We start from the raw sequence: 25543 nt of genomic DNA on the forward strand, positions 1-25543 counted from the left end.
TGGAAACTAGAAGAGTAATGTATATGAAATATTTTAAATGACGTTTGTGTGTGAGGGATGCTCGCGTGAGTGTTTTACAGAGGATAAACGACATATGGGCATGACCGCTGTCAGGTGCTATTCGGGGCACCTGTCAATATATTATGAAGGAACAGGGATGCATGACGCCAATGGGAATTCACTGCCACATTAATGTCTCAAAACCGTGTATTATTGTACAAATTTCAAAACGGAAAAATTGAGAATATCGATTTTTCTTTCAATCGTTTTCATCGTAACCCTTTTGCTACGAGTAGAAACTTTGAAGAAATATTATCAGTAAAGAAATCAGTCACACAAACCAAATAGCTCAAGGGAATATTTAGTAATTATATTATTAAAAAAATAAAAACCTAGTTCTTCAGTAATCACAAGACGATGTCCAAAACTCCAAAATACATAAAGTTTACAATCATGAAACCCAAACGTAGTACGTCGTGCATTACTTAGATATTGATTAAAATTTATGTATAAATAAATAATAGTTTAAAAAAACTAACAAAATACGCTTTTATAAAAAATCCAACTAAAAAACAGAAAATAAATTTTAATAATTTTGAATTAAAAATTGTGTAAGAAAAAATTATTTTATTGTAAAAAAAGCGTGGGGTGCATGGTATCAGTAGTAAAAAATATTTTATGAACAGATATGAGTAGAAGGGTTATTTTAATAATATCCTAAAAAGCACCCCACGCTTTTTTACAATAAAATCCTTTTTCTTCTTACGCTATTTTAAAATCAAATTTATTAAAATTTAGTTTCTATATTTTAGTTGGATTTTCTATAAAAGCGTATGTTGTTCGTTTTTTTAAAACTATTGTTTATTTTTCATTTTTAATTTTATTTCAATTTTTTCAATTTATTTTTCTTTTTAATTTTCTTTTAATATGAATTGTCATCGGTCCTTAATAAGTTTAAAAATTTTCGAGTTAGCCTGACGTTTTGAAGGGGGTCAAAATCATGTTCATAGATTCCGTTACAAACATACGTCTGAAGCTAATAAAAGCGTATCAAAGAAAACATATTTACTAGTTATGAATAGTGTGAGTAAGATATAAATTAAATCAGCCATTGTACAGATCCGAATATAGGCAGATACCAGAATATAACACACGATCTTTCTATTTCTAATAGAAGTCTTATTTTTCAGCAAAATAGAAAATCTTGTTATTATACGCGTAGTAGTAACAAATAATAAAGATAAAGCATTTCTATTAAAATTACATACTTACCTACTAGCGACATGTGTGTTTTGTTGTAAATCTTCAAAACGGCTAAATATAGAAAGTTAGAGAGCATCCTCATGGTATGGCAGCAGCAGAAGTTTCAAGACATGACAGCAGCATCAGCGGAGTCAATTCAATTGTAGCCAGAAACGAATTCATTTCACAAAACTCCTCTTGCGAACGTCGAGTGACGGAACATGGAATATCAAACTGATTTTTTTTAAATAGAAGAGCCAGTCAGAGTAACACAATTACAAAAGTATAACTTTCGACTTAAGAAAGATATTAGAATAACAGATTAACTAAGAAATAGAAAAATCGGTTTCATTCTTCAGTAGTGGGTGGTATTGCTGTAGACACTTATCTCTGCATACCTATTCAAGTTCACAGCTCATCTGGAGATAAAGCGTAACCGTAAGCCATAAATAGGACCAGCCATATAACCTAAGCACCACCGTCCAATGGGGACGTGAGGTCGAAGACCTTCCCTTGGAACACGGCGATATGTTAGTTTTACAGCATCGTCACCCTACCTATTTCCGCCGTGAAGCAGTAATGTGTTTCGGTTTGAGGGGTGGGGCAGCTGTTGTACTATAATGAGACTTTAGAACTCATATTTCAAGGAAGGTGGTAGGTCGTGAGCTCGTCCAACCATCTAAGAAATAGAATAAATAAAAACAATGAGCATAATTGTTTATCGGCTCATACGAGCATGGATACATTTTTTTCGTTTATGTATTTATCATTAGTAAGATTTAGTAGTGTCTTATCCAGTGCACACTGCTTTATATCAACGTCGGCGACGGCTGCGACGCGTGCCCGGAAGCGTCACGGCCGCGTGAAGACCGGAAATGGACAGGATGACCGGATCCTATCTCCACTACTGCCTACCTGCCCGCCATGTTGTGACGTCACCTCGCCTCGCCTCACCCAGATACCATCAATATAATGTTGACAATAAACGTTTCGGTTCGCGTTCTTTGTTCAAAAGTTTATTAATTGACATCTAGTTGTAACAATAATTTATATGTCAACAAAATCAATGAACCGATACAACTAAATATACATTTAGTAATTTTTTTCGGTTTCTTCGGTTTTCGCGAGCCGTTGACATAATTAAAACCAAATTTAGAATTCAATCTGGTGTATTCTATTTTCTTCATATTATTTCCGATGTTTCGATTACTTTACACTTTTTATGGTCGCTGGAGGATTGTTACCTATTTTTTTTAAATCGACAATAAACATATTATATTTAATACATATATAATAATATATAATATGTTATAGTTACACTAGAATATATCTATATATTAATACATGAAGCAAAAACTTTGTACTCTTTTTACGAAAATTGCGCGGACGGAGGAGTATGAAATTTCCCAGACTTATAGAGGATATAGAGGAGTGCAGAATGCTAATATTCTTAAAATTAGGCATTAAAAAAACATTAAATCAATAAAAAAAACATTACACTCAGTACGATGTATTTGACACAACACATACATATAAATATACTCTTTGTTTATTGTTTAAAGTCTGTGGGCAAATTAAAAATAGATTCATATTGTTTATCTTCAATGTTATTTACCTATAGTCTAGTTTTAGCGAAATCTGTGATCATGTTATAGATGTATTATATAGCTTTTGAAAATAGAACTATAATAATATTTAAGCTTATAATTTCAATTAATTATAGACGAATTTCGACTGCGGGACCACTAGTTTGAAATAAATAAACCTTTTCTCCTGAGCCTGCATCATAGTCTGAACTAGGACGAGACGTTCGTCCGCGGACGCCTCGTAAAGACCTTCCACCGGTTATCATTCCGAAAGTATATAATTGTTGGCAATTTCGCGTTTCCATTCAACCGTTGAATGGCACCATTAGGCGCTGCTCTCACGGCGCCCTCCTCTGCTAATAAGTGCATTTTACATTACCGAGACTCGGCTACGCTTAAAGTACCATTTAAAAACATAATTAGAATCTTCCTGAAACCTGAATTCCCTGACAACATTGAATAATGCAAATAACTTACTGGTTTTGTCTTGAAATTTAATAAAAATAGCTCCAAGTCATGTGTGAGTCGTATACTATCTAATTTTATTTAAAAAAGAGGGCTTATAAAGTATTAACCCATTTTAGACTATCAGAATTTACATACTTCAAATCACTCTAGATGAATTTCGTTTTGTGCTTGAAATAGTTGTCAAAGCATTTTTCGTACATATTATTTATTTTTATTCCCTCTTACTTACATCAATGCTTTAGAATTTTTCGTCTCATTATTCTCTACATAATTAACGCAAAACTCATAACATGTTTTTATTATTTTTTACGAGTTTCTGATATGTCCTTAAACAGCGAGTACCTAACTGATCATGTCCTTCCCGCCCACAGCGGTTGCGGTTTTCAGACTTCTCTCACTCGTATGCCATATGCTACTTAAATATACCTACAGAAGCTAAGGCATATAGGAAATTACTATAATAAATGCTAAGTGTACATACATCGAGGTATTAAACTGGTCGGCCAATTAGCTATGCACGTAATGAACTTACATATCAATAAAATATTTGAAAAACAAAATATGTTTATTATTAAATATACAGTATCATTAGATCATATTCAAAATGGTGGACGAAGGCAAGCTACATGTACGCATTGCTTCAAACAGCAAAACAACTTTATCAATCAAAATAAATTTATTAAAATCTACTCTTTTATCAAACACTGCTAACGAGCACTTTTTGTTTTTATATAATATGTTCAATAATATAATACACAAACACAAGAATAATACTTGTAAGTACATATGACGTTACTATGTTTTTTTTTTTTTTTTTTTTTTTTTATGATTGAAAGTTTACTGGTGGCCCGAAGGCCTTTCCAGTTTCACCAGGACAGGTGGGCGAGCAAAGGCTCAGCCAAGAGGGGTGGGATTTGCTAACAACTGCCCGAGCGCCTCCGAAGGAGACCTATCAACTCAAGAGCAATTGTTTCGCGAATGAATCTACTACCGGATCGGAATCGCGACCCGCTGAGAAGATCCGGCGAGAAACTCAGCGGGCTGATGCATGGGTTAGGTTGCACGTCGACCTCTTTGTCGAGTTCGACGAGTACGGTTACCGGGGTTCCTAAGCCTGCCCCTAGTATTAGAGCTGAAGGCATCTAATGCAAAGGTTATTGGATCTGATGGATCCGTAAGGACGTGTCTAGGGCGTCGACGGTGACTGGCTCCTGCATGATCAGGATTCGGGGAGTAGTCAGCGGCGGCAACGATAAGGCGATTATCATGACGCATAGCCTTATCGAAGTATCGTTCCGACGCTGACTTCATGTATTTCCGAATTGATTCGAGGCCCAGGTCGTCGTGTAGGTCAACGTTCCTCACGAACCACGGAGCCCCGACAGCTAACCTGCAAAAGCGGGATTGTAGGGATTGGAGGGTGTCTATGTGTGTGCGGGCCGCGTGAGCGAACACCACACTCGCGTAAGTCATGACGGGCCTTATGCAAGTTTTGTAAAGTGTCACCTTGTTCCGAAGGGACATTTTACTCCGCTTACAGATCATGGGGTAGAGTCTACCGAGAATAAACGCGGCACGGTCACGGACTGATTTTATATGCGGGCGGAATGTCATCGATGCATCCAGGGTAACGCCCAGGTACTTGACCTTCCTGGCCCAGGGTATGGGTTGTCTAAAGAGAGTAATCGGGGGTGTGAGATTCCTCCTCCTAATCCGGGAGGAAATCCGTGTGGAGCTTCCCCTCTGAAATAGCACCGCAGTACTTTTCGATGGGTTGATGTCTATGCGCCATTTTCGGAACCACTGTCCTAGGGCTAGGGCTGCGCTCTGAAGCTTCTTCGCGATTAGGGACTTATTTCTACTAGAATAGTAAACAGTCGTGTCGTCGGCGAATAAAGCTAAATGGGTCGGCGGCGACCGGGGAATATCGTTGACGAATAAGCTAAATAGGAGGGGTGAGAGGACAGAGCCTTGCGGGACTCCAGCTATGAGAGGTCGTGGGGAGGAGCGGGTTCCCTCGACTCGATATCGAAAAGAGCGGTTCGACAAGAAGTCCCGTATGATGAGCACGAGACTATCCGGCACGCCCATGTTGAATAGTTTGAAAATCAAACCATTGTGCCAGACTTTGTCGAACGCTTTTGCGACGTCGAAGAAGAGAGCTCCTGTGTATAACGGTTTTGGTCGATTAAGCCCCACAAGAATGTGCTCCGTGAGGCGGTGCACCTGTTGAACGCATGAGTGATTTGTACGGAATCCGAATTGTTCATCGATGAGAATGCCCTTAGATGAGACGAAGTCTCTGAGGCGTTTGTAGAGCAGACGCTCATACAGTTTACCTAGAGACATGAGGAGGCTAATCGGGCGGTAGCTCGTCGGATGATTTTTTGGTTTACCGGGTTTATGTATGCCGATAACGTCCGCTTCTTTCCACACCGCGGGAAAGATACAGTTCGCCATAGCGGCATTGAAAATAGATGCCAACATCACGATGAGTTGGACGGGTAGAAGTTTAATAACGCGGTTAGATATACCGTCGGAACCGGGAGCCTTGCGAGGACGTAGGTCTTTGATCAAGTCTTTAACTTCCATCGGGGTGACGGGTGGTAACGCATCCGAGGGTGGCAAGGAGGCTCTGCGTTCTACCTCACTGTCTACTAATTCTACATGAACAGGGTCCACGGATTGAGTGCTGGGCGTGCACTGGGTTTGCAATGTATCGGCCAGCAGCTCTGCTTTTTCGTCATCATCGAACGCGGCGAGTCGGCCTGAGGGGCCTACGAGGGGGGGCATAGTTACTACCGTATCCGATTTGAGAGTACGAGCTAAGCGGTAGTAAGACCTTTGGGAGGGCGCGAGTCCTTCTAAGAAATCAGACCATCTGGCATCTCGGACTTCGGCGATGCGAGACTTTACGTCGCGTTGTAGGGCACGCATTCGAATACGATTTTCCGCGGTAGGATACCTGTCGTAGGCGCGTATTGAGGCGTTCTTAGCTCTAAGGAGTTCCCTAATATCATCGGACAATTTGAAGCGGTGAAGGAAGTCCTCCGCTACAACTTGTTTCGATGATCTATCTAATGTTGAGGTGATGTGTGACGTTAAGATGTCTATGGCTTCAGCGGTATCCTGAGGAGACGGGGTAGAGTCCGGGTTAAACGGGAGCGATGGTGGATCAGATTCAGCCAGGCTGATGCCCAGCGTGTGCCAATCCACCACAGTCCTCGTGACGGGAACGGAGTCGGGAGCGCGACCGAGCTTCATAACGACGGGACGGTGGTCTGAATCTAACTCTGAAACTACTTCGATCGAGTGTAAGCTCAGAGTTACGTTTTTTAATAACGCTATGTCGAGTATATCCGGGCGATGCGCGATATTTAGCGGGTAGTGAGTCGGTGTTAGCGGAGCGACGATATCGAAGGCGAGATCATCGACTAACGCGTCAAGCCGCCTGCCATTCGGGGTTGTGGTGTGTGAGTTCCACCTGATGTGTTTACAATTTAGGTCGCCCGCCAGAATGACAGAGCTCCCCATGCCGAGCAGCGCCTCGATATCACTGCTTAGAACGATCTTATCCGGTGGAAGATAAACGGACGCGATAACGATCGGCGCGTGTCCCGTCAGTGAGATTCGGCACACTGATGCTTCGATATTAGCGAGCGCGGGAGGATCGAGCGGGACGCAATGCAGGGCTCTTCTATAGTAAATGACGGTACCACCACCACGAGCAGAGAGCCTGTCGTTCCTGACCATGTTATAGTTCGCGATTTTAGGGTCACGGCGCGCGGGCTTAAGTAGGGTCTCCTGCACTAAAAAGATATCAATTTGATGGTCACCCAAAAAGTCAGAAACTTGATCACGTTGATTTGCGAGACCGTAAGCGTTAAAAAATCCTATCGTTACGGATAGGGGCTTTATTCTACTTATATACGCCATTGATTACCGGCGGAGTGAGGGGAGGACGTACGTATTTAATGACGCGTATACGTCGGCGTATTCTTGCACAACGGCGATAAAGTGTTGTGCAGTGGAGGCAGCGCGAATGGCGTCGCCCAAAGCGTTAACGCGCTCAAAGTTGATCGACTGAAAGAAGTCGATCGCTAAAGCGAGATTGTCGGACGCGGTCGGAGGGCAAGTCGCGGGAGAGGGACGAGTTGCGGGGGCGGGACGAATCGCGGAGGAGGGAGTTGTAACCGTGTTCGTGTACGGCAGCGGTTTCGCCCAAGCCGAGACACTGGGCACCGGCGCCGGATCGAACGCTGGCTTAGCCTGCGACACAGAGGGTGCCGAGGCTTTGATGTCGGGGCCGGAAGCTCGGAGGCGGTTTTGGCGGGCGACGCGGCGATTTATTTTCGGGGCTCGGGGGCATCCGCGGTAATTTGCGGGGTGACCCTGTGTACGACACAGGACGCAGCTAGGCGGTTCCGTCGCGGTTTTTTGATCGCGAGTGCAGAGGGCCGTGGCGTGATCTCCTAAACACTTGACGCATCGGGGGCGCGCGTGACAGTTACGGGAAGAATGCCCGTATAATTGGCAGTTATGGCACTGGCTAGGTGTGCCTTTCTTGTGTGGGGTTTCGACGGCGATTCCGGAAAGGCTACAGACCGTTCGGATGTTGAATATTTGCTTACCCTCGGGGGTAGGCTGGAGGGCGACGAGAACCATGTTATATGGCTCCCTTCCGCGACCTGTGTGCATGCGGTGTACGGAGTTAACCGGTAGGCCTTGTTCGAGAAGGTCGGCCTTGACTAGCTCGGCATCCAACTCTTTAGGGATGCCACGTATGACGGCACGGAGTTCGCGCTCCTCCTGGAGCGTATACGTGTGGAAACTTATACGTTCCTTACGGAGGTAAGAAGAGAGGGCCCTATGGTCGTCGGGTGTTCGAACCTTAATTTGAATGCCGTTCGCAAGGTTACGGGCATTCGTGAAGTTGATATTTTTGGCCTTAAGGGCCAGAGAAACTCGATCCCAAGCTGCCTTCTCTTGAAGGATAACCGGGGGAGGGGTCTGGGTTTTATTTTGTGCCACCGGACGCGGCGACGGAGTGGCACGGGCTGGAGGCGCAACGGGAGTCTGAGGGCGGGGGCGCGACGCGTTCGCGGCTTTACTAACTTTAGCGGCCGCGGGAGCTCGAGACTCCGCGGCACGCTTCTTACCCTTTTGTACCAGGGTGAATCCATCCGTCGATGAGGCGGGAGCGAGGTCGACCTCCATCTCCGAGTCAGAGTCGGAGGACGAGGAGGCGGGCGCAGGTGACCTACGAGCAGGTGTTTTGGAGGGCACGACGGAGGCTGCGGATGATCGCGCTGCTGGAACGGTGGCCACGGCGGACGACGCAGCAGTTTTACTCGCCAGTATAGGCGACGCGGGAACGGCAGGCACGACGGAGGCTGCGGTGCTCGATGCAGAAGCTTTGCACGCAGGTACAGGCGACGCAGGAGCAGCGAGCTCGGCGGAGTCCACGAGAGGGCTCGCGGTGTGATCGGCCTTGAAGGCCAGAAACTCTGAGGCGAGCTGTGGGTGGCGAAGTCGGAGGAATTCCGCGAATACAGCGTCCATGATCGCTGAGTGCCCAGGTGGGGCGGCCCCGGGTCTTGAAAACACTCGCCTTGCGGCGAGGCCCCAACTTCTCGGACCTGAGCGGTTCTATTGAACACAGGTGGCGATGCGGCACGATTACTACAGGACAAAGAAAAAACACAACAAAACGGAAATAACAAAAAGAAACAGAACAATTAAACACTTCCAGGAAAACAGTTTGTCGGCAGATGTACCACGAACACAGAAACAACAAAAGGAAACGAAACAAATAAAAACTTCCAGGAAGAGCACTTAGTCGGCAGATGTACCACGAACACAGGCCGCGCGAACAATGGCCGGGCTAACAAAAGCCGGGCGAACAAAGACCGGGCGATCGAGTGGTCGATGAGCACGTCCGCACGTGACGGGTGCCTCTATCGGAATGACGTTACTATGTATGCAACTTCAATAATAATCAATAGACAATAATTCGAAAATCTATTTCGTTACCTATGGCGGATTGTACATGTACCTACAGATACTGACAGCTTTCTCTACAAACATTGAGATAGTCTGTGGGAGAGAGACAGAAAGCCCGCTAAAATTAAAACATTTAAAATCACACTTCCACAAAATTACAATTGTAAATGTTGTTTAATATACTGTTATTTCATGTTAAATACAACATGCATAATTATTGCTTTGTTTAATTAAGCATTGACGTGTACGTGGTACGTCGACACCCCTCAAAAACACATTCAAACTCAACATCTTAATTTTATTCTTAAGACAATTTACATTACACGACACGCACCGCGTCAAATTTTGAAAAGCGTTTCCTATGAAACACGGTAAATGAGAACGAACTCATGTTGAAACTGACATTCGCGTAATTTTACAAAAACCAAGACTCGAATCGACAAAGAAAAATACCTATGCGCTTTCCTTCAATAAACTACAACCGTAACGTGTTGCGGTGTCTTTGCCGTCAGACCACGAGTCGTAATGACCAATTTCGTATACAATGTTATATTTAAGCGGGTTCGTTATTTCAATGAATATTATCGAAACAATGGCGGGCTCTGAGTAAGTCACGACCGTGTGTCCTGGGGCCGACCACCTGTGCTCCTGTTCAAAATTTGGGAATACTTAAAGCATTTCATATGAATATGAGGGTATTAACGCTGTACGGGAATCGTGCTGCCGTAAACGCAGCCGCCTCAATAATAATATTACGTAATTGAGAAGAACTTCTTCTTCGGTTCTCATTCAACGTAACGTGTCGTATTCGCGGCCCTGTTTTCTGAATCGTCTCAGATTTTTTGATTTTGAAACTTAGCAATATCGAATGCAAGTGGCACGAAATTCGCAATGAAAGTTCCTTGCCAGATACTACATATTCTCTCAAGATTTATTAGCTATGAAGCAAAAAAAAATAGTGACACTGCTTATTATACCTAAAAATTATAATTTCATAATTTTGTAAAAGTATTTTTTTTTTATATTTTGATTGACTCGGTGCACTTCACACACGAAGTACTTTATTGTTGAGTAGCTGACCCGGCAGACTTCGTAGTGCCTCAATTGATAAATAAAAGACCTACACTTTTGTATAAAACAAACTTAAAACAAACAATCCGGCAATCCGTCCGACGTGCGACACATCAAAGGAAAAACAAATTTGTTATTTTTATTTAATTTCGAGCATCATATTTATCTACCTTTGAAACCTTCTCTGGACTTCCACAAATAATTCAAGACCAAAATTAGCCAAATCGGTCCAGCCGTTCTCGAGTTTTAGTGAGACTAACGAACAGCAATTCATTTTTATATATATAGATTTAACCCCATGATAAACCAGTGAACATAAAACTAGGTTACTAGGTCTCTTATAAATGCTTAGTTCCCACCCCATGATCATATTGTTAGTACCGAAATTAGATACATTTTTTTAATTACCGATATTGAGGAAAAGGTCTGTCTCATCCGAATTTTGGACATAAGCTGGCCATAGGAGGTTTTAATCGGTTCAACTCCGACATGCCCACCAACCGCCCGCAGCGCGTAGACCCGAGTCCGGCGATTTTCTCTTGACCCAAAAAAAAGCAGCGCTTGGTACTTGGCTCATCAATACTAAAATTGTAAATACGAAAGTAGCGCTGTACAGACGGTTAGATTTTCATGTCCAAATCATAGAATAAATTTTAGAAACAGTGCAAACCCTCGCAATTATTTTGGGTACTCTATCTCATTTCACCCATCCTTTCCCATCCCATTCCATTCTACCTTTCATCCCATTGCTGAAAACAGGTCTAACGCGAAAGGACATTGCAGACGAACCAAGTTGCGAGCACACATAAAATTAATTCATTGAAAACTAAATACTCTACTTCAGAAATAAAACCAGAATATCATTAATATTTTTATTTTTCATTTATCATTTCCAAAGATCGACTTACGGGTTTAAAACGTTAGCTACAGTAAAGTTTCTGTATCGGCATCAACAAAAGCCTCCTCGGGACACGGCGGCGGTACTTCATCGTCTATTTTTATTTGAGCCTTTTCTAGCTTGACAATTTCACTCCTCACTAATATGATGACGTAAATTTGCATTGCTGAAATGTAATTTAAGCAATGATTTTTTATACAACAGAAATGTTATCTTCATAGTAACTGACTCTTCAAATCTGATCGCGCCATATATATCTGCATACCTACCGATATAGTGCACACACATGTTGACAAGTAGCATTAATGAAAAGTACAAAAGATGGGATAAGCGCGTGAGAAAAAAGATAGCTATAATTGGAACGATTGCACTGGTTATTATTATTATTGCATTTGTTTAGACGCGACTAAAGACGAAACGTCCCAATTGGCCTGTTTTCGAGTCTTCACTTGGCGTGCGCTTGAAACATATCTGCTTCTTTTACATATAAAATATCATTGAATTTAAGTAATTTAAGTTGAAATAAATCTGTAATGTTTATGTACCTATGCGTATTTTCAATGAAATCAAATAAAATCGTAAAAAAATGAAATTGTAATTTCGTATTTTAGGTAAATTTAACTACATTATTGGAGAATTCTGAGAGTGTACAGATTACTTTTCTAAAACACAACTCGTTTTATTTTAACTTATTATTATATTTTTATTCCTTGAATGGGTGGACGTGAAACCCCATACTTCATACAATTTACTATATATAAACTATAAATGTACCTACATTACACCTTAATATACCCATACAGGTTATTTATTATACCATTACCATTTATTTATTATACAATATACCATTACATTATTATACATTAGAAGTAGAAAAGTGAATACGAACTATAGATACCTCTCTAATTTAGTAATAGTAATACAAATATAAAAAATCCACTTATCTATGTATTGCATTTGATGTTGTGTGAATAATAATCACTTAGTAACTACTACTTACTAACATGTTACCTACCAATATGGATTACCTATAGCTATGAAGGCGGCCAAAACTTTGAAAACCATCTTCCGAGAGAGCAGCATGAAAGTTGGGATCAATGCCGCGAATATAGTGACCACGCCGTAATAATTATACAAACGCAACATTGAGATGTCTTTCTGGAAACATTTCAACTATTCGTTTAAAAATTCTATACAATTTCAAACTTTTATCAGACGAGTACCTACAAAGATATCCGGTTAACTAAGCTATCGATACTCCGCCATAATCCGGCTCACAATATTATTTTAATACTACATAGATAAATTATATTTTATCGCCAATTAAGCCACTGAGTAACTCACAGATCTTCTGAGTGAGTCGCCATTCCTACCCGGTGGTAGAATCTGCGTAGCACTGCTCTTGCTGAGGCTTGCGTTAGCAAATTGTCTCAGGTTGAGCCCGTGAGCTCACCTACCCGTCCGGGCGTAACTAGAATAGCTACCCTAGGCTCTCAGCGACTAGGTAGGAAAAATATGGAATAGCCCCTTGCTATTACCGAATAAATAAGAAAAAAAAAATTCGCCAATATAGGATGCGTCCCTTCGGCAAATGAATTTGTTCCTTATAAATAAATAATAAAATTTTAATTTAAAAACAATAAATTTAGTGACGGTTGCACCAATTTAATGAAAAAGCACACACTTGTACTGGTGGTAGGACCTCTTGTGAGTCTGCGCGGTTTGAAGGGTGGGGCAGCCGTTGTAACTATACTGAGACCTTAGAACTTATCTCAAGGCGGGCGGCGCATTTACGTTGTAGATGTCTATGGGCTCCAGTAACCACTTAACACCAGGTGGGCTGTGAGCTCGTCCACCCATCTAAGCAATAAAAAAAAACCAATTTAAACATTATTTTTTATCCGTACTAACCTACGATAGGTATTGTTTCATGAAAAAAGATCTAATATACCTGATATCCAGCCACGAGTAGCAAGATATTTAATATCATGCTCATTCCAAAGATACTGAAGAGAACAGTAGAGGTAGTCACCTCCATAGTATTGTCGTTCAATGCCGTTGACCTGTGTAGCTCTGTCGTGATAACTAGAAACGACACAGCTACGATGGATATAATCTAGAACAATCAATAACTTTTGAATCAATTCACGACAACTCGGAAATCTTTTCAAATGTAACATCTCCGAAATTGCCGTTTCTCCACATGTAGGCAAAACGAAAGAAAGGCAGGAAATATTACCATATTTAAGAATATAATAATATTTTTGAAAAAAAAATTTTTATCTGTAATTATGACGTTCAGAAATTCGCCTAGTAACGGAACGCATTAACTGAAGCAAATAATTTGTATTAACAAAAAAAAGTATGTGTTTTATTAATTATTAAATCTGATACATTAGAAATACGCTATTTATATATGCGTAGTCAAACTATAATACAATTAATTGGATAGTGAATCCTAATTGCATTAGGATAACGGCTATTAAGTGCTTCCCTGCAAATAAAAACGCATGATGGAAACTCCGCAGGATATACAATTAACCTAGCGCCATCATGTACGAACTCAGTTATATAAAAAGGACTAATAACTAATACTACTTACAATATTTACAATCCCAAACAAAAGTATCCCTCGCCGTAAAGGAATGCAAAAACAACATTTCTTCACATCTGGGACTTTAACGTGCATTTTAGTTTCGTGCTGATTACGCGGTCACACACAACATACTAATGAATATATTTGTTATATACAGTGCGATTTATTTGTTACAGCAATATAACACAAAGATTTAATTCTTTTTTTTTTATTGCTTATATGGGTGGACGAGCTCACAGCCCACCTGATATTAAGTGGTTACTGGAGCCCATAGACATCTACAACGTAAATGCGCCACCCACCTTGAGATATCAGTTCTAAGGTCTCAGCATAGCTACAACGTCTGCCCCACCCTACAAACCGAAACGCATTACTCTTCACGGCAGAAATAGGCGGGGCGGTGGTACCTACCCGTGCGGACTCACAAGAGGTCCTGCCACCAGTAATTACGCAAATTATAATTTTGCGGGTTTGATTTTTATTGCACGATGTTATCCCGCACGCGGGTACAAATTTTTCTAATGAAATACGTACTCAACAATTGTTCACGATTGACTTCCACGGTGAAGATTTAATTCGTAACATTTACAACGAGAGTTTGCGACGTACCACCATATTATTATTGAATCACAATTTGTTATAATAATACACTTAGCGAGATTTAAATAGTCATGTGTGCTCAGTGCGAGTTTTTTAACTTCTTGATCGCGTCAAAGTTAACTCAAATTTGTGTATAGAGTTGGAACAGCGCCCCTAGCGGCAAACGTAGTGGACTTGTTGCAAGCTTTTACGCGATCGAGAACTTAAAAAAACTCGCACTTAGAACACTGATTACCGGTGGCGAGCCGATGCCCGGGGTGCGTCCCCGTCCTAGGCCCAATCTGGGCCATTCGTACTGGAGGTATAGTCCAGAGGGTAGATGTCCTATCCTCGAATACTGGGTGAAATGCAACCGAGGACGCCTTCTTACTTTTCGCCTGGCCCATATATGCTGTCAGAATATGATTAATGTGGGAAGTGCTTGTACCAGATCGGAGAACAGCCAACGAACAGTGCCACACCTTTGAATGCGACTTAAACAAAAAGATTCAAACGTTCGTATCCCGTATGCACAGCTGAATAACACAAAGTATATGACTCTCGCGCTCTACACGCCTCTTACAGTTATCGCACGCCCCATCCCATCCTGGTTCCGACCCACTGAGGTATCCCGAGGTTACGAGTTGGAGGCGCCGTCCAGGCGGGCTTGGACTAGCCCGCCGACTGACAGATGGTGATGCTGACGATGATGATGATGTGATAATGACTACTACTGACTTGACGTCCTGTGGGTTTATGATTATTCTGAACGAAAATAATATGGTGATATTACAAAAATCCTACAATAATAAATATTATTATGACTAACTTTTACACATGACTGCGACATACATCTTTTGAGACAGATAAGAGAAATACTTACCTATTTAATTTGGCGTCAGTACCCATTCACTGATGATAAACAAAAGAAATTTGAACTTTTGTTTTTTCGACGAATCACAATGTCATAGTTCATTGTCTTGGCAGATCATATTTTGTTTATATCATTAATATTATGTTCGAACATGTTCGAGTTTCAAAAATAGATTAAATACATGGATGGGTGCTACCATTTAGTGTAATACACGTTAGCCCTTTGACTGCTGTGTAGGTCACCGGTGCCCTACGTGGCGTATTGAAGTAATTACGTCAATTTCTGTTACTAAGCGCCTGGATTACTTAACTTTACCTTCTTTTGTTTTTAATGTATGCTTTAGTCTTCTAAGTATTTTAGAAATAGATTCATTCTCAGTATCTTCGTGGGTGTCGGTATGTACGCCGTATGTCTATAGGCTCCGGTAATCACTTCATACCAGGTGGGCCGTGAGCTCGTCCACCCATTGAAGCAATAAAACAGAAATTAAGATTCAGGTTTCCAGGTTAGCTGATAGATGCCGCCACACACTTGACCCATAACAGTAAATTCACGGTGGACTGATTGTCTGTTAAAAATGTTTCAATAATCTTTGATGATACGTGTCGGCGTCATCACCACAATCACTTGTGGTAGCTAATTTAAAATATTAAAATTTTCAATAATACAAAATTTACTTCAAGTGTCATTACGATGATTCGTACGTGTAGGTACATATTATATGATTTACTTAGAAAACATCGTGTGTATATGAATTTGAATAGATGGATAAATGCGAATATTAATTTACTTTTAATCAGTTAAGTGAATGATTGTCTCAGACGCAAACATACGGATAGAATGATTTGCTTATTGGTCCTTATTGCATAATTGGCCACCCAGCCAACGACCTCCCACAGATGTAAACTGATTAAAACGACCATTATTTATTTTATGTTTAATTTATCATTGATTCGTAATAACCACCTAACTTTCAAGACAGGACTAGGGTACGTGGCCTCTCTAGGCTGGATACCCTAATAGTTTCAAGACCCAGATCGTTTTGAAGATTGACTTTCCCAACGAACCACGACCCTTTGGCAACTCTCGCATAGCTATAATCAGACGTATGCATACTTTGTAAAGTGTTACCTAACGAAGGGATAAGATATCAATAAAGTTGATTATTGAAAACACGAATAAAACAACATTTTCTGAAAATAAATCGTAGCTAGATCGATTTATCGCCCCCGAAATCCCCTGTATACTAAATTTTATAAAAATCGTTGGAACCGTTTCCGAGATTCAGATTATATATAGAATATATACTTAGTCTGGCCATAGTATTTATAATATAGTAATAGTATTAACAGTATTTTATTATAGTATTAACAGTATTTGTTACAATTAAAAATAAAAAAAATCTATTGCAAATAACATTTATTACTTTTACAGTGTGTTAGTTTAATACATAAATATAAAACAATTTAAAGTATAAAAAGCTCATTCGAAGTGATCTCTATTGGCTGCAATACAGTCCTTTAAACGTTGAAGCCAGTTATCAATAGAAGCACGCACTCTTTCTATGGGAAAATTTTTCACGGTCAATCGTACGGATTGTTTTAGGGACTCCAAATTATCATGGCGTTTTGAGCAAGCCGTACTCTCTAAAACTGACCATAAATCATAATCCCGCGGATTAAGATCGGGACTAGACGACGGCCACTCTTCAGCTCTGATAAAGTCCGAAGCGTTCGTTTCCAACCAAGACTGCGTAGACTGAGCTTTATGACCTGGCGCCGAGTCTGGCTGGAAGGACCATTTTTGATTATTGAACATGGTGTTGTTAATGGGCTTCACTACCTTCTCAAGAAGGGTATCTTGATACACTTGTGCCGATGTTTTGATACCTTTTTCACAAAAGTATGTCTCAGTCACTCCTTCATAGCTAATACCCCACGTTGCATTCTGTCGACTAATTGGGAAGCTTCCTTTGAGCATAAATACGGTCATTTTGTTTGTTAAAATGTTGCTCAATTGTAAAAAAATTCTCATCCGTAAACAAAATTTTTCTATGACCTCCCTTTGCGTACCGCTTCAGTAGTTGTTTCGATTTTACCACCCTATTCTCATTTAAATTATCAGTTAAGAAATGACCAGTACGTCTCTTATAGGCTGCAAGTCCTCAGTCATCTTTTAAAATACGCGACATGGTTCTAGGTGCTATCTTCATCTCCCGAGATAAAATCTTTTGCTTTCGGACAGGATTTCTTCGAATTCTTTCCCTTACTGCTTTGACCACCTTTTTCGTACGAACACTCCGTGGTCGGCCAAATCTTTTTCTGTCACAAACAGAGGAGGTCTCATTGCACCTATTAATAGCCCGGTACACAAACATTTTACTAATACCAAGCGTATGGAGAGTTTTAAAAATTGCATTTGGCTCCATACCTACTTTGTGTAATGCAATCACAGCGATTCGGTTCTCTTTATCACCCCACTCCATTTTAATATCGCAAAATATTGTACAATGTATTGGCGCCAAAATGAGAAAACTCAATGAGCAATCATATAAAAATGACAGATTCCAAATTCAAATGTAATATTTTGTTGATTTTTAATTGTAACAGTATTTATGGCCTAAGTATATATAAGACTAAGTATATATACTTAGTCTGGCCATAAATTTTTCATTTTAGCACCTAGAATCATGTCGCGTATTTTAAAAGATGACTTAGGGACTTGCAGCCTATAAGAGACGTACTGGTCATTTGTTAACTGATAATTTAAAAGAGAATAGGGTGGTAAAATCGAAACAACTACTGAAGCGGTGCGCAAAGGAAGGTCATAGAAAATTTTTGTTTACGGATGAGAATTTTTTTACAATTGAGCAACATTTTAACAAACAAAATGACCGTATTTATGCTCAAAGATCTAAGGAAGCTTCCCAATTAGTCGACAGAGTGCAACGTGCGCACTATCCGACTTCAGTGATGGTTTGGTGGAGTATTAGCTATGAAAGAGTGACTGAGCCATATTTTTGTGAAAAAGGTATAAAAACATCGGCACAAGTGAATCAAGATACCATTCTTGAGAAGGTAGTGAAGCCCCTTAACAGCACTATAATCAAGAATGGTCCTTCCAGCAAGACTCGGCGCCAGGTCATAAAGCTCGGTCTACGCAGTCTTGGTTGGAAACGAACGTTTCGGACTTCATCAGAGCTGAAGACTGGCCGTCGTCTAGTCCCGATCTTAATCCGCTGGAATATGATTTATGGTCAGTTTTAGAGAGTACGGCTTGCTCTAAGCGCCATGATAATTTGGAGTCCCTAAAACAATCCGTACGATTGGCAGTGAAAATTTTTCTCATGGAAAGAGTGCGTGCTTCTATTGATAACTGACCTCAACGTTTAAAAGACTGTATTGCAGCCAATAGAGAACACTTCGAATAAGCTTTTTATACTTTAAATTGTTTTATATTTATGTATTAAACTAACACACTGTAAAACTAATAAATGTTATTTGCAATCGTTTTTTTTCCATTGTCTCAGTATTTATAGCAAGACTAGATATATATATATATATAACGATTTTTATAAAATTTAGTATACAGGGGATTGCGGGGGCGATAAATCGATCTAGCTACGATTTATTTTCAGAAAATGTTTTATTTGTGTTTTCAATAATCAACTTTATTGATATCTTCCCGACATCTATTGGCGAATAATAATACTATTTTTCATAATTTCAACTAACTGCTTTAAAGACACAATAACACTAAAGCTATTTCAGCAGATGGCGTTGTTAAGCCACTTATAAAAAAAACGGTCATCGTCTAGTGTCGACTTATAAAAGAAAAAACATTACATGTGATCATTCCAACATGTTCTCAAGAATAAAGTTCATCAAATGATATACGGCTGATACGGCGTGTGACAGAAAATTCGAAATGAAGTGTTTTGATTTAAATGTATTTTCTATGGTTTTGGTAGATAACGAAACAACTCAAACAACGCAATTGTACAGTATCATTGCACCGATCACTCACATGCGCACGAATACGCAAACCCGCAAGTGTAGGACGACATTTGCAAATGATTATGCAAGGTTTTCGCTACATTCGTGGTTTGCCAAGCTGTGTCGGTTTTTTAACAGACATCAAAGTGCGCGAACCGCGAACCTTCGTGTAGTCCCCCACACATTCGTTTGGCCAGTTGCGCCGACGATTGCGAAGGTAACGGACGTATCGCCATTTTCATATTTTCATAGTTCGTGACGTCTACTGTGTAGCGTATCTTCATCAAAAGAAATCCCATAAAAACAGCATGGCTGTTAATGATGTCTGGGAAAGAATTCAAAACTCTTTTTCTCTTCAATGTTCTATTGATGAATTAAAAAGGAGGAGAAATTCGTGAGACATTCGTAAACAAGTGAAGGAGGAAGCGCAAACGGGTTCGCAAATTGAGTATGCGAACCCATTTGCACAGCTGCTAAGTTTACGAATGAATGTTTGACGGCCCTTCACATGCGCGCAAACATTCGTACAATGTACGAATATTTGCCCGCATGTGAGTGGCCGGCATTACTATCATTCTCAAAGATGGGTTAATACCACTGAAGTAGGAAACCTATATAGGTCTATGGTTAATACCGATATTTGTCAATATTAGCTAATACTAATATATTCATTATGTAATATTATAATACCTTAACTAATACGTGAATATCCTGATATCTTAATATACTTCGATAAAACGGGTAAACGAGTTAAACCTAATACGGTATTCGTGAAATAAGTTAATAATCATAGATAATACACATAAATTAGTTATTAATAATATAAATAGTATATTGTATCTAGGAATTTGACTTCATACTAAATATTTTACAAATAATATTATATACATTAAAATGAATATTATTATTAAATCAGAATTTGGTCAACATTGTATATTAATATAAACAACAAGTTAGTAATATTATTTATTTCTTATTGGTGCATAAAAACATCAGCTTTTTTACTTTTTCTACCGAAAGACTGGTACGTCGGTCAGTAATGAGTTCACCAGATTTTGAAAAAATCCTCTTACACGGTACTGAGGTGGCTAGTGGGTACCTACACAACAGTTATAATATTATAATCCACGAACCGTTTGTTTAGAAAGTCATTTCGATTCAAAAATCAAACTTTTATTTATATTTTGAGAATTTCTTAGAAGATAATTAAATACCACCGCAAAAATATATTTTCATCATAATTTATTACGTAAAACACTTAATTTAGTTCTGGCCGTATTACGTTTTGTGTAAAAATAATTTAATTTATGAAATTGGTAAACAATATCAACTACCTACTTCCGTTTTCCAAATCATCGTTTTAAAACCAACTAATTCGAAGGGAACAGAAAATAAAATTAAAATAATGAAAATAAAGCTCCCCGATTTTATTCTAATAAATGTAAAAATGCACTATTTTGCCTTGAGTAGAATCTTTAGTTGAATCAAGAAATGAAGGATCAAACATTAAAACGTAATGTATTTAAAAATTCCCACTAGCATCGTACGGCGTATGCCAGTATATTTTCGAGTGATAGATACAACCCGACCGATGTGAGTTAGCTAAGTGTTATGAATAAAGTGAATACGGAATATTAGCAGATCAGAATGCGACGGATTACCGACACACGAATACAAGCTGTATTAAGAATATCTTAATGAATACTAATATATCGGTCTCACCCTTAATCATTCTATTTCACCATTCAAACCAGAACGCTGGACTGCTTCGCGGCCAAAATAGGCAGCGTTGTGGCACCTATTCTTGTATACTTATAACATGAATCCCACAACCATAAATACCTTGTATATAAATATTTCTCGACGAAATTTACTCAATTTCTCTGTGTTCGAATATTTTAAGTCGAGTTCATGAACAATTACAAGGACTCTAGTCTACCTGATTCGACACTTCAGAATATCATATGTAACATCACTATTATTGTTATAATCTATGTTTCTCTCGTTGCGGCACAATTTTTGTCTTCCCGTTTGAAACTATAATTTTTCAATCTTTTATGTTAGTTGTTACGTCTACAATAAAATAAGAGTTAAAACATTAAAATTTTGAAGGTAAACTTTCAAATTAACAATTATTAAAGATTATATTTCCAAAAATTTTAGGTTAAGTAACATTTTGTGAAATTAGGTAATAATTAAATTTTTTACTTTTTAATGTTTGTTTTGTCCATAATCATGCATTCTGTGCTAAGCGACTTATTAAAAAAAACGATCACTTATTTCTAATCAAGTAACCTAGTGACTTTCATGGTTCAGATTTTAAAAAATTAAAATGGAAAAATTATTCATTTCAGATATGGCTGCACAGCTTTTCAATCGCATTGGGCAAGTCGGTCTAGGCGTGGCATTGGTTGGAGGTGTTGTCAATTCTGCATTGTATAATGGTAAATAATTTTACTTAAACTATATCAGTTATAACCTTGCATAAGCTTGCTAGCTGTATTGTATGCTAAACATAAAAGTTGCATTTGCTTGGATCCCCAAAATAGCTCTTGTGTATCTTTGATAGAAACTTTGATATTATATTTTTTTTGTCATTGCTTAGATGGGTGGACGAGCTCACAGCCCACCTGGTGTTAAGTGGTTACTGAAGCCCATAGACATCTACAACGTAAATGCGCCACCAACCTTGAGATATGCGTTCTAAGGTCTCAGTATAGTTACAACGGCTGCCCTGCCCTTCAAACCGAAACGCATTACTGCTTCACGACAGAAATAGTCATGGCGGTGGTACCTACCCGCGCGGACTCACCTACCACCAGTAAAATTAATTAAATCCTTAATTGATGATAACAAAATCTATATAAAAAAATACACTTATCTTTAAGAAATTTCTTCAAAACAGAGGATTATGTAATATAAATAAATAATACATTATTTGTCATTGTGATAAACCACTGAAAATGCGACATGTAAAAATGCTGATCCTTATAAATATATGATAATTGTTTCCAGTCGACGGTGGTCACAGAGCTGTTATCTTCGATCGATTTGCTGGTGTTAAGCAGCTAGTTGTTGGTGAAGGCACACATTTCTTCATTCCTTGGGTCCAGAGGCCAATTATATTTGACATCAGGTCTCGACCCAGAAATGTTCCTACTATTACTGGAAGTAAAGGTAAGATAATGCTTAAAATGCAAAAATTTTATAATCTGTATTCACTTTAGCATAATGCATCATATTGGCTTTAATACTTCTGTTCTAGGGTTTCAAAGCTATGTTATTTTTATTAGTATTAAGTGGTAGAGCTCATAACCTAGCAAGTATGCCTCCATTCACTTTCAGAGATAAGGTTAAAGTCCCATTTATAGTGTGAAAAAAGCTATATAATTCTTCAAATTAGATTGCAAGACTTCTTTGCACCAAAAACAAGTAGAACAACAGTACCAATGCAAGTGAAATGAGTAGTTGTATGTGTAACATGTACTTATGAATGATTGATGGCTTTCTTTGATTATGGAAGTGTTTGCATACTTACTTTCATGAAATGGCAAAGCAAAGGCAAGTGAATTGATACATCAGCCAAAAAATATATACTTCTGTGATGTTTAATGATAGAACATCAGAATGTCAACATTTGTAAGAATAATAAAGCAACAATATGGATGATGTGACTATACTCTTGTATTGTAAAAAATTAAACATGAATTGAGATTAAAGATGAAAAATCCATTTATATTACAAATACACTCATTAGAATTTAAATGCCCTGGTGTTAGGCAGATTGTATTGTACTTTAATGCATGCTAAAACATTGTGCAGCACAATAATTCACAAGATATTATCATTGGTAACTAATTTAGGAAGCAAAAATGAGTAATAAACTCAACATAAATTACAAACTATTTTAAATACTTTTAGATAAAAATAACCTTCTTATTTTAGCAAATAAAAATATTCTATTCAATAAAACTTCAATTAATAAATCCACTTCCATTTGTTTTTTTGAGTTTACATTGTATAATGAAAATACCAGTAGTTAATTTAATAAAACATTTATTTTATTTCAGATCTTCAAAATGTTAACATCACACTTCGTATCCTCTTCAGACCAGTTCCTGATCAATTACCAAGAATTTACACTATTCTTGGTATTGATTATGATGAAAGAGTACTTCCATCTATTACCTCAGAAGTTCTGAAAGCAGTTGTTGCTCAGTTCGATGCTGGAGAACTTATTACACAAAGAGAGGTGAAAGTCTTGCTATTTTTAAACAAACATACTCCACTTCTTATTATGCTATATGAGGAATCATCTGTAGGATTACCAATTTTCAATTGAAGGAACCTGTTTTAATGCAGTTTGTAAACATTCATACTTTCATTTTAATATGTGATTGTTCTGAACTTAAACTCAGTGTTACAATAAAACTTGTATTAAGTTTATATGAATATCTGATTTTTCAGCAAAATATTTAAATGGTAATTTAATTTGCCTAGTGCACCTATAATGGCTATGAAATTTGACATTGAACTTGATAACTTGATAACTTGACAGCTTTGAACTTATTGTGCTAAGTAGTGATATAGACTAGAACTAACTCCATACTTCATCTTATTAATATTATACCTCATGAGGGAGACTACTCACCATCAGATGGGCCGCATGCTCCTCTTAGAAAGGCAATAACAAAATTTAGCACCTACCCATATTTAACCATATTATGAGTCAGGCCATGTTACCAAGTGTCTAATGCAACAGTCACTGATCTTACAGAGCATTAAGCACATAGGTTGGCATAGTTCAGCATACCAATCAAAACACCATTTCCTTTGACTTTAAACTGTCCCAAAATTGTTGACCAATTTTTAATCAAAACATAATTTTTGTTTACAGATCGTGTCGCAAAAAGTCAATGACAGCCTAACAGAGAGAGCAGCACAATTCGGCCTCATCCTAGACGACATTTCTATCACTCACTTGACCTTCGGAAAGGAATTCACGCAGGCTGTTGAACTGAAACAAGTAGCTCAACAAGAAGCAGAGAAAGCCAGATTCCTTGTAGAGAAAGCTGAACAACAAAAGAAGGCTGCCGTTATTGCTGCAGAGGGAGACGCGCAGGCTGCTGTACTTCTCGCAAAGTCCTTTGGAAGTGCTGGCGAAGGTCTTGTTGAACTTCGTCGTATTGAAGCGGCAGAGGACATTGCTTATCAACTAGCGAAATCACGCAATGTCACTTATCTTCCGCATGGACAAAATGTGCTGCTAAATCTGCCCACACAGAACTAGATTAGAGTTAAGTTTACAAGTTGAATGTTGATGAAAAATGTACAGTATAATCGGAATTTTATTCTGTGCTTTGCATTCGTGATACACACGATATGTAAAATTGCATTTTGATGAGACTAATGAAAGGTTCATAGATAGTAGTCTTTTCTTAGTTATATAAATAAAAATATGTAATTACATTAAACACTAATTTTGTTGAACAAGATTGTTTTATTATCGACCATACGTTGCGACATTCACATGACTTATACATTCCAGAATCACAACACAAGCTGGGCCGTCTGCCTAGAACAATAAATAGTTTGAAGATTTTTTTTTCTCCTTGTTTTCAAGCATGAATTCATTATATTTTGTGCTCTAAACACGGAATCTGACATACAATTAAGTACCACACGTAGATTTCCAATATAATATTTATTTAATTAACAAACAATATTATTGAAATATCATTTATCATAACGAAATGAAAAAATATTACGATCTAAGTTTTACAGTGAAAAATCCTAAATTATAATCACAAAATGAATAAATATCGGTCAGTTATCTCATTTTATGGTGAGAAGATTCAATTCCTTTTCGTCGTTTCTATTGGAGTTTCTCGGCGAATTGACCAACAAAAATCAGCAAGCATTGCTGCTGACCATTTGCCACTGTAGCGTTTTTCAATGTGTATTATATCCTGATGAAACCTTTCACCATGTTCATCTGATACGGCTCCAAGATTTTCAGGAAAGAAATCTAAATGAGACTCCAAAAAATGAATCTTGAGTGACATATTGCATCCTAAAGCTTTATAAGCAAAAATAAGCTCCCAAATGATTTGTCGGTAGTTCTCACTTTTTGTATTCCCAAGAGAATTATGACAATCTGCACTTACAAAAATTCCTTTCTTCAATTTTGCGCCACTGATTCGAGGAAATTTTGTTTTTAGATATTAAAAT

General features: G+C 38.6%; 2 protein-coding genes across 2 annotated transcripts; one reads left to right on the forward strand and one right to left on the reverse strand.

The window, feature by feature from the left end:
* Window positions 1-11228: 11228 nt before the first annotated feature.
* LOC101742355 (uncharacterized) lies at window positions 11229-14036 on the reverse strand. Its single transcript, XM_012692921.4, has 4 exons — window positions 13871-14036; window positions 13220-13384; window positions 12297-12426; window positions 11229-11434 (listed from the first exon to the last, which is right to left on the reverse strand). Exons 1-4 carry the CDS (start codon window positions 13955-13957, stop codon window positions 11295-11297), a joined length of 522 nt encoding a protein of 173 aa, XP_012548375.2. The 5' UTR covers window positions 13958-14036; the 3' UTR covers window positions 11229-11294.
* Window positions 14037-21313: 7277 nt separating this feature from the next.
* LOC692987 (prohibitin protein WPH) lies at window positions 21314-24800 on the forward strand. Its single transcript, NM_001046824.1, is given in 5 exon segments — window positions 21314-21424; window positions 21667-21756; window positions 22328-22489; window positions 23383-23564; window positions 24210-24800. Coding segments are annotated over 4 exon segments (825 nt in total). The 5' UTR covers window positions 21314-21424; window positions 21667-21668; the 3' UTR covers window positions 24603-24800.
* Window positions 24801-25543: the final 743 nt, after the last annotated feature.

This window comes from Bombyx mori, chromosome 4, assembly GCF_030269925.1.
Source record: "Bombyx mori chromosome 4, ASM3026992v2".
Classification (NCBI taxonomy): Eukaryota; Metazoa; Arthropoda; class Insecta; order Lepidoptera; family Bombycidae; genus Bombyx; species Bombyx mori.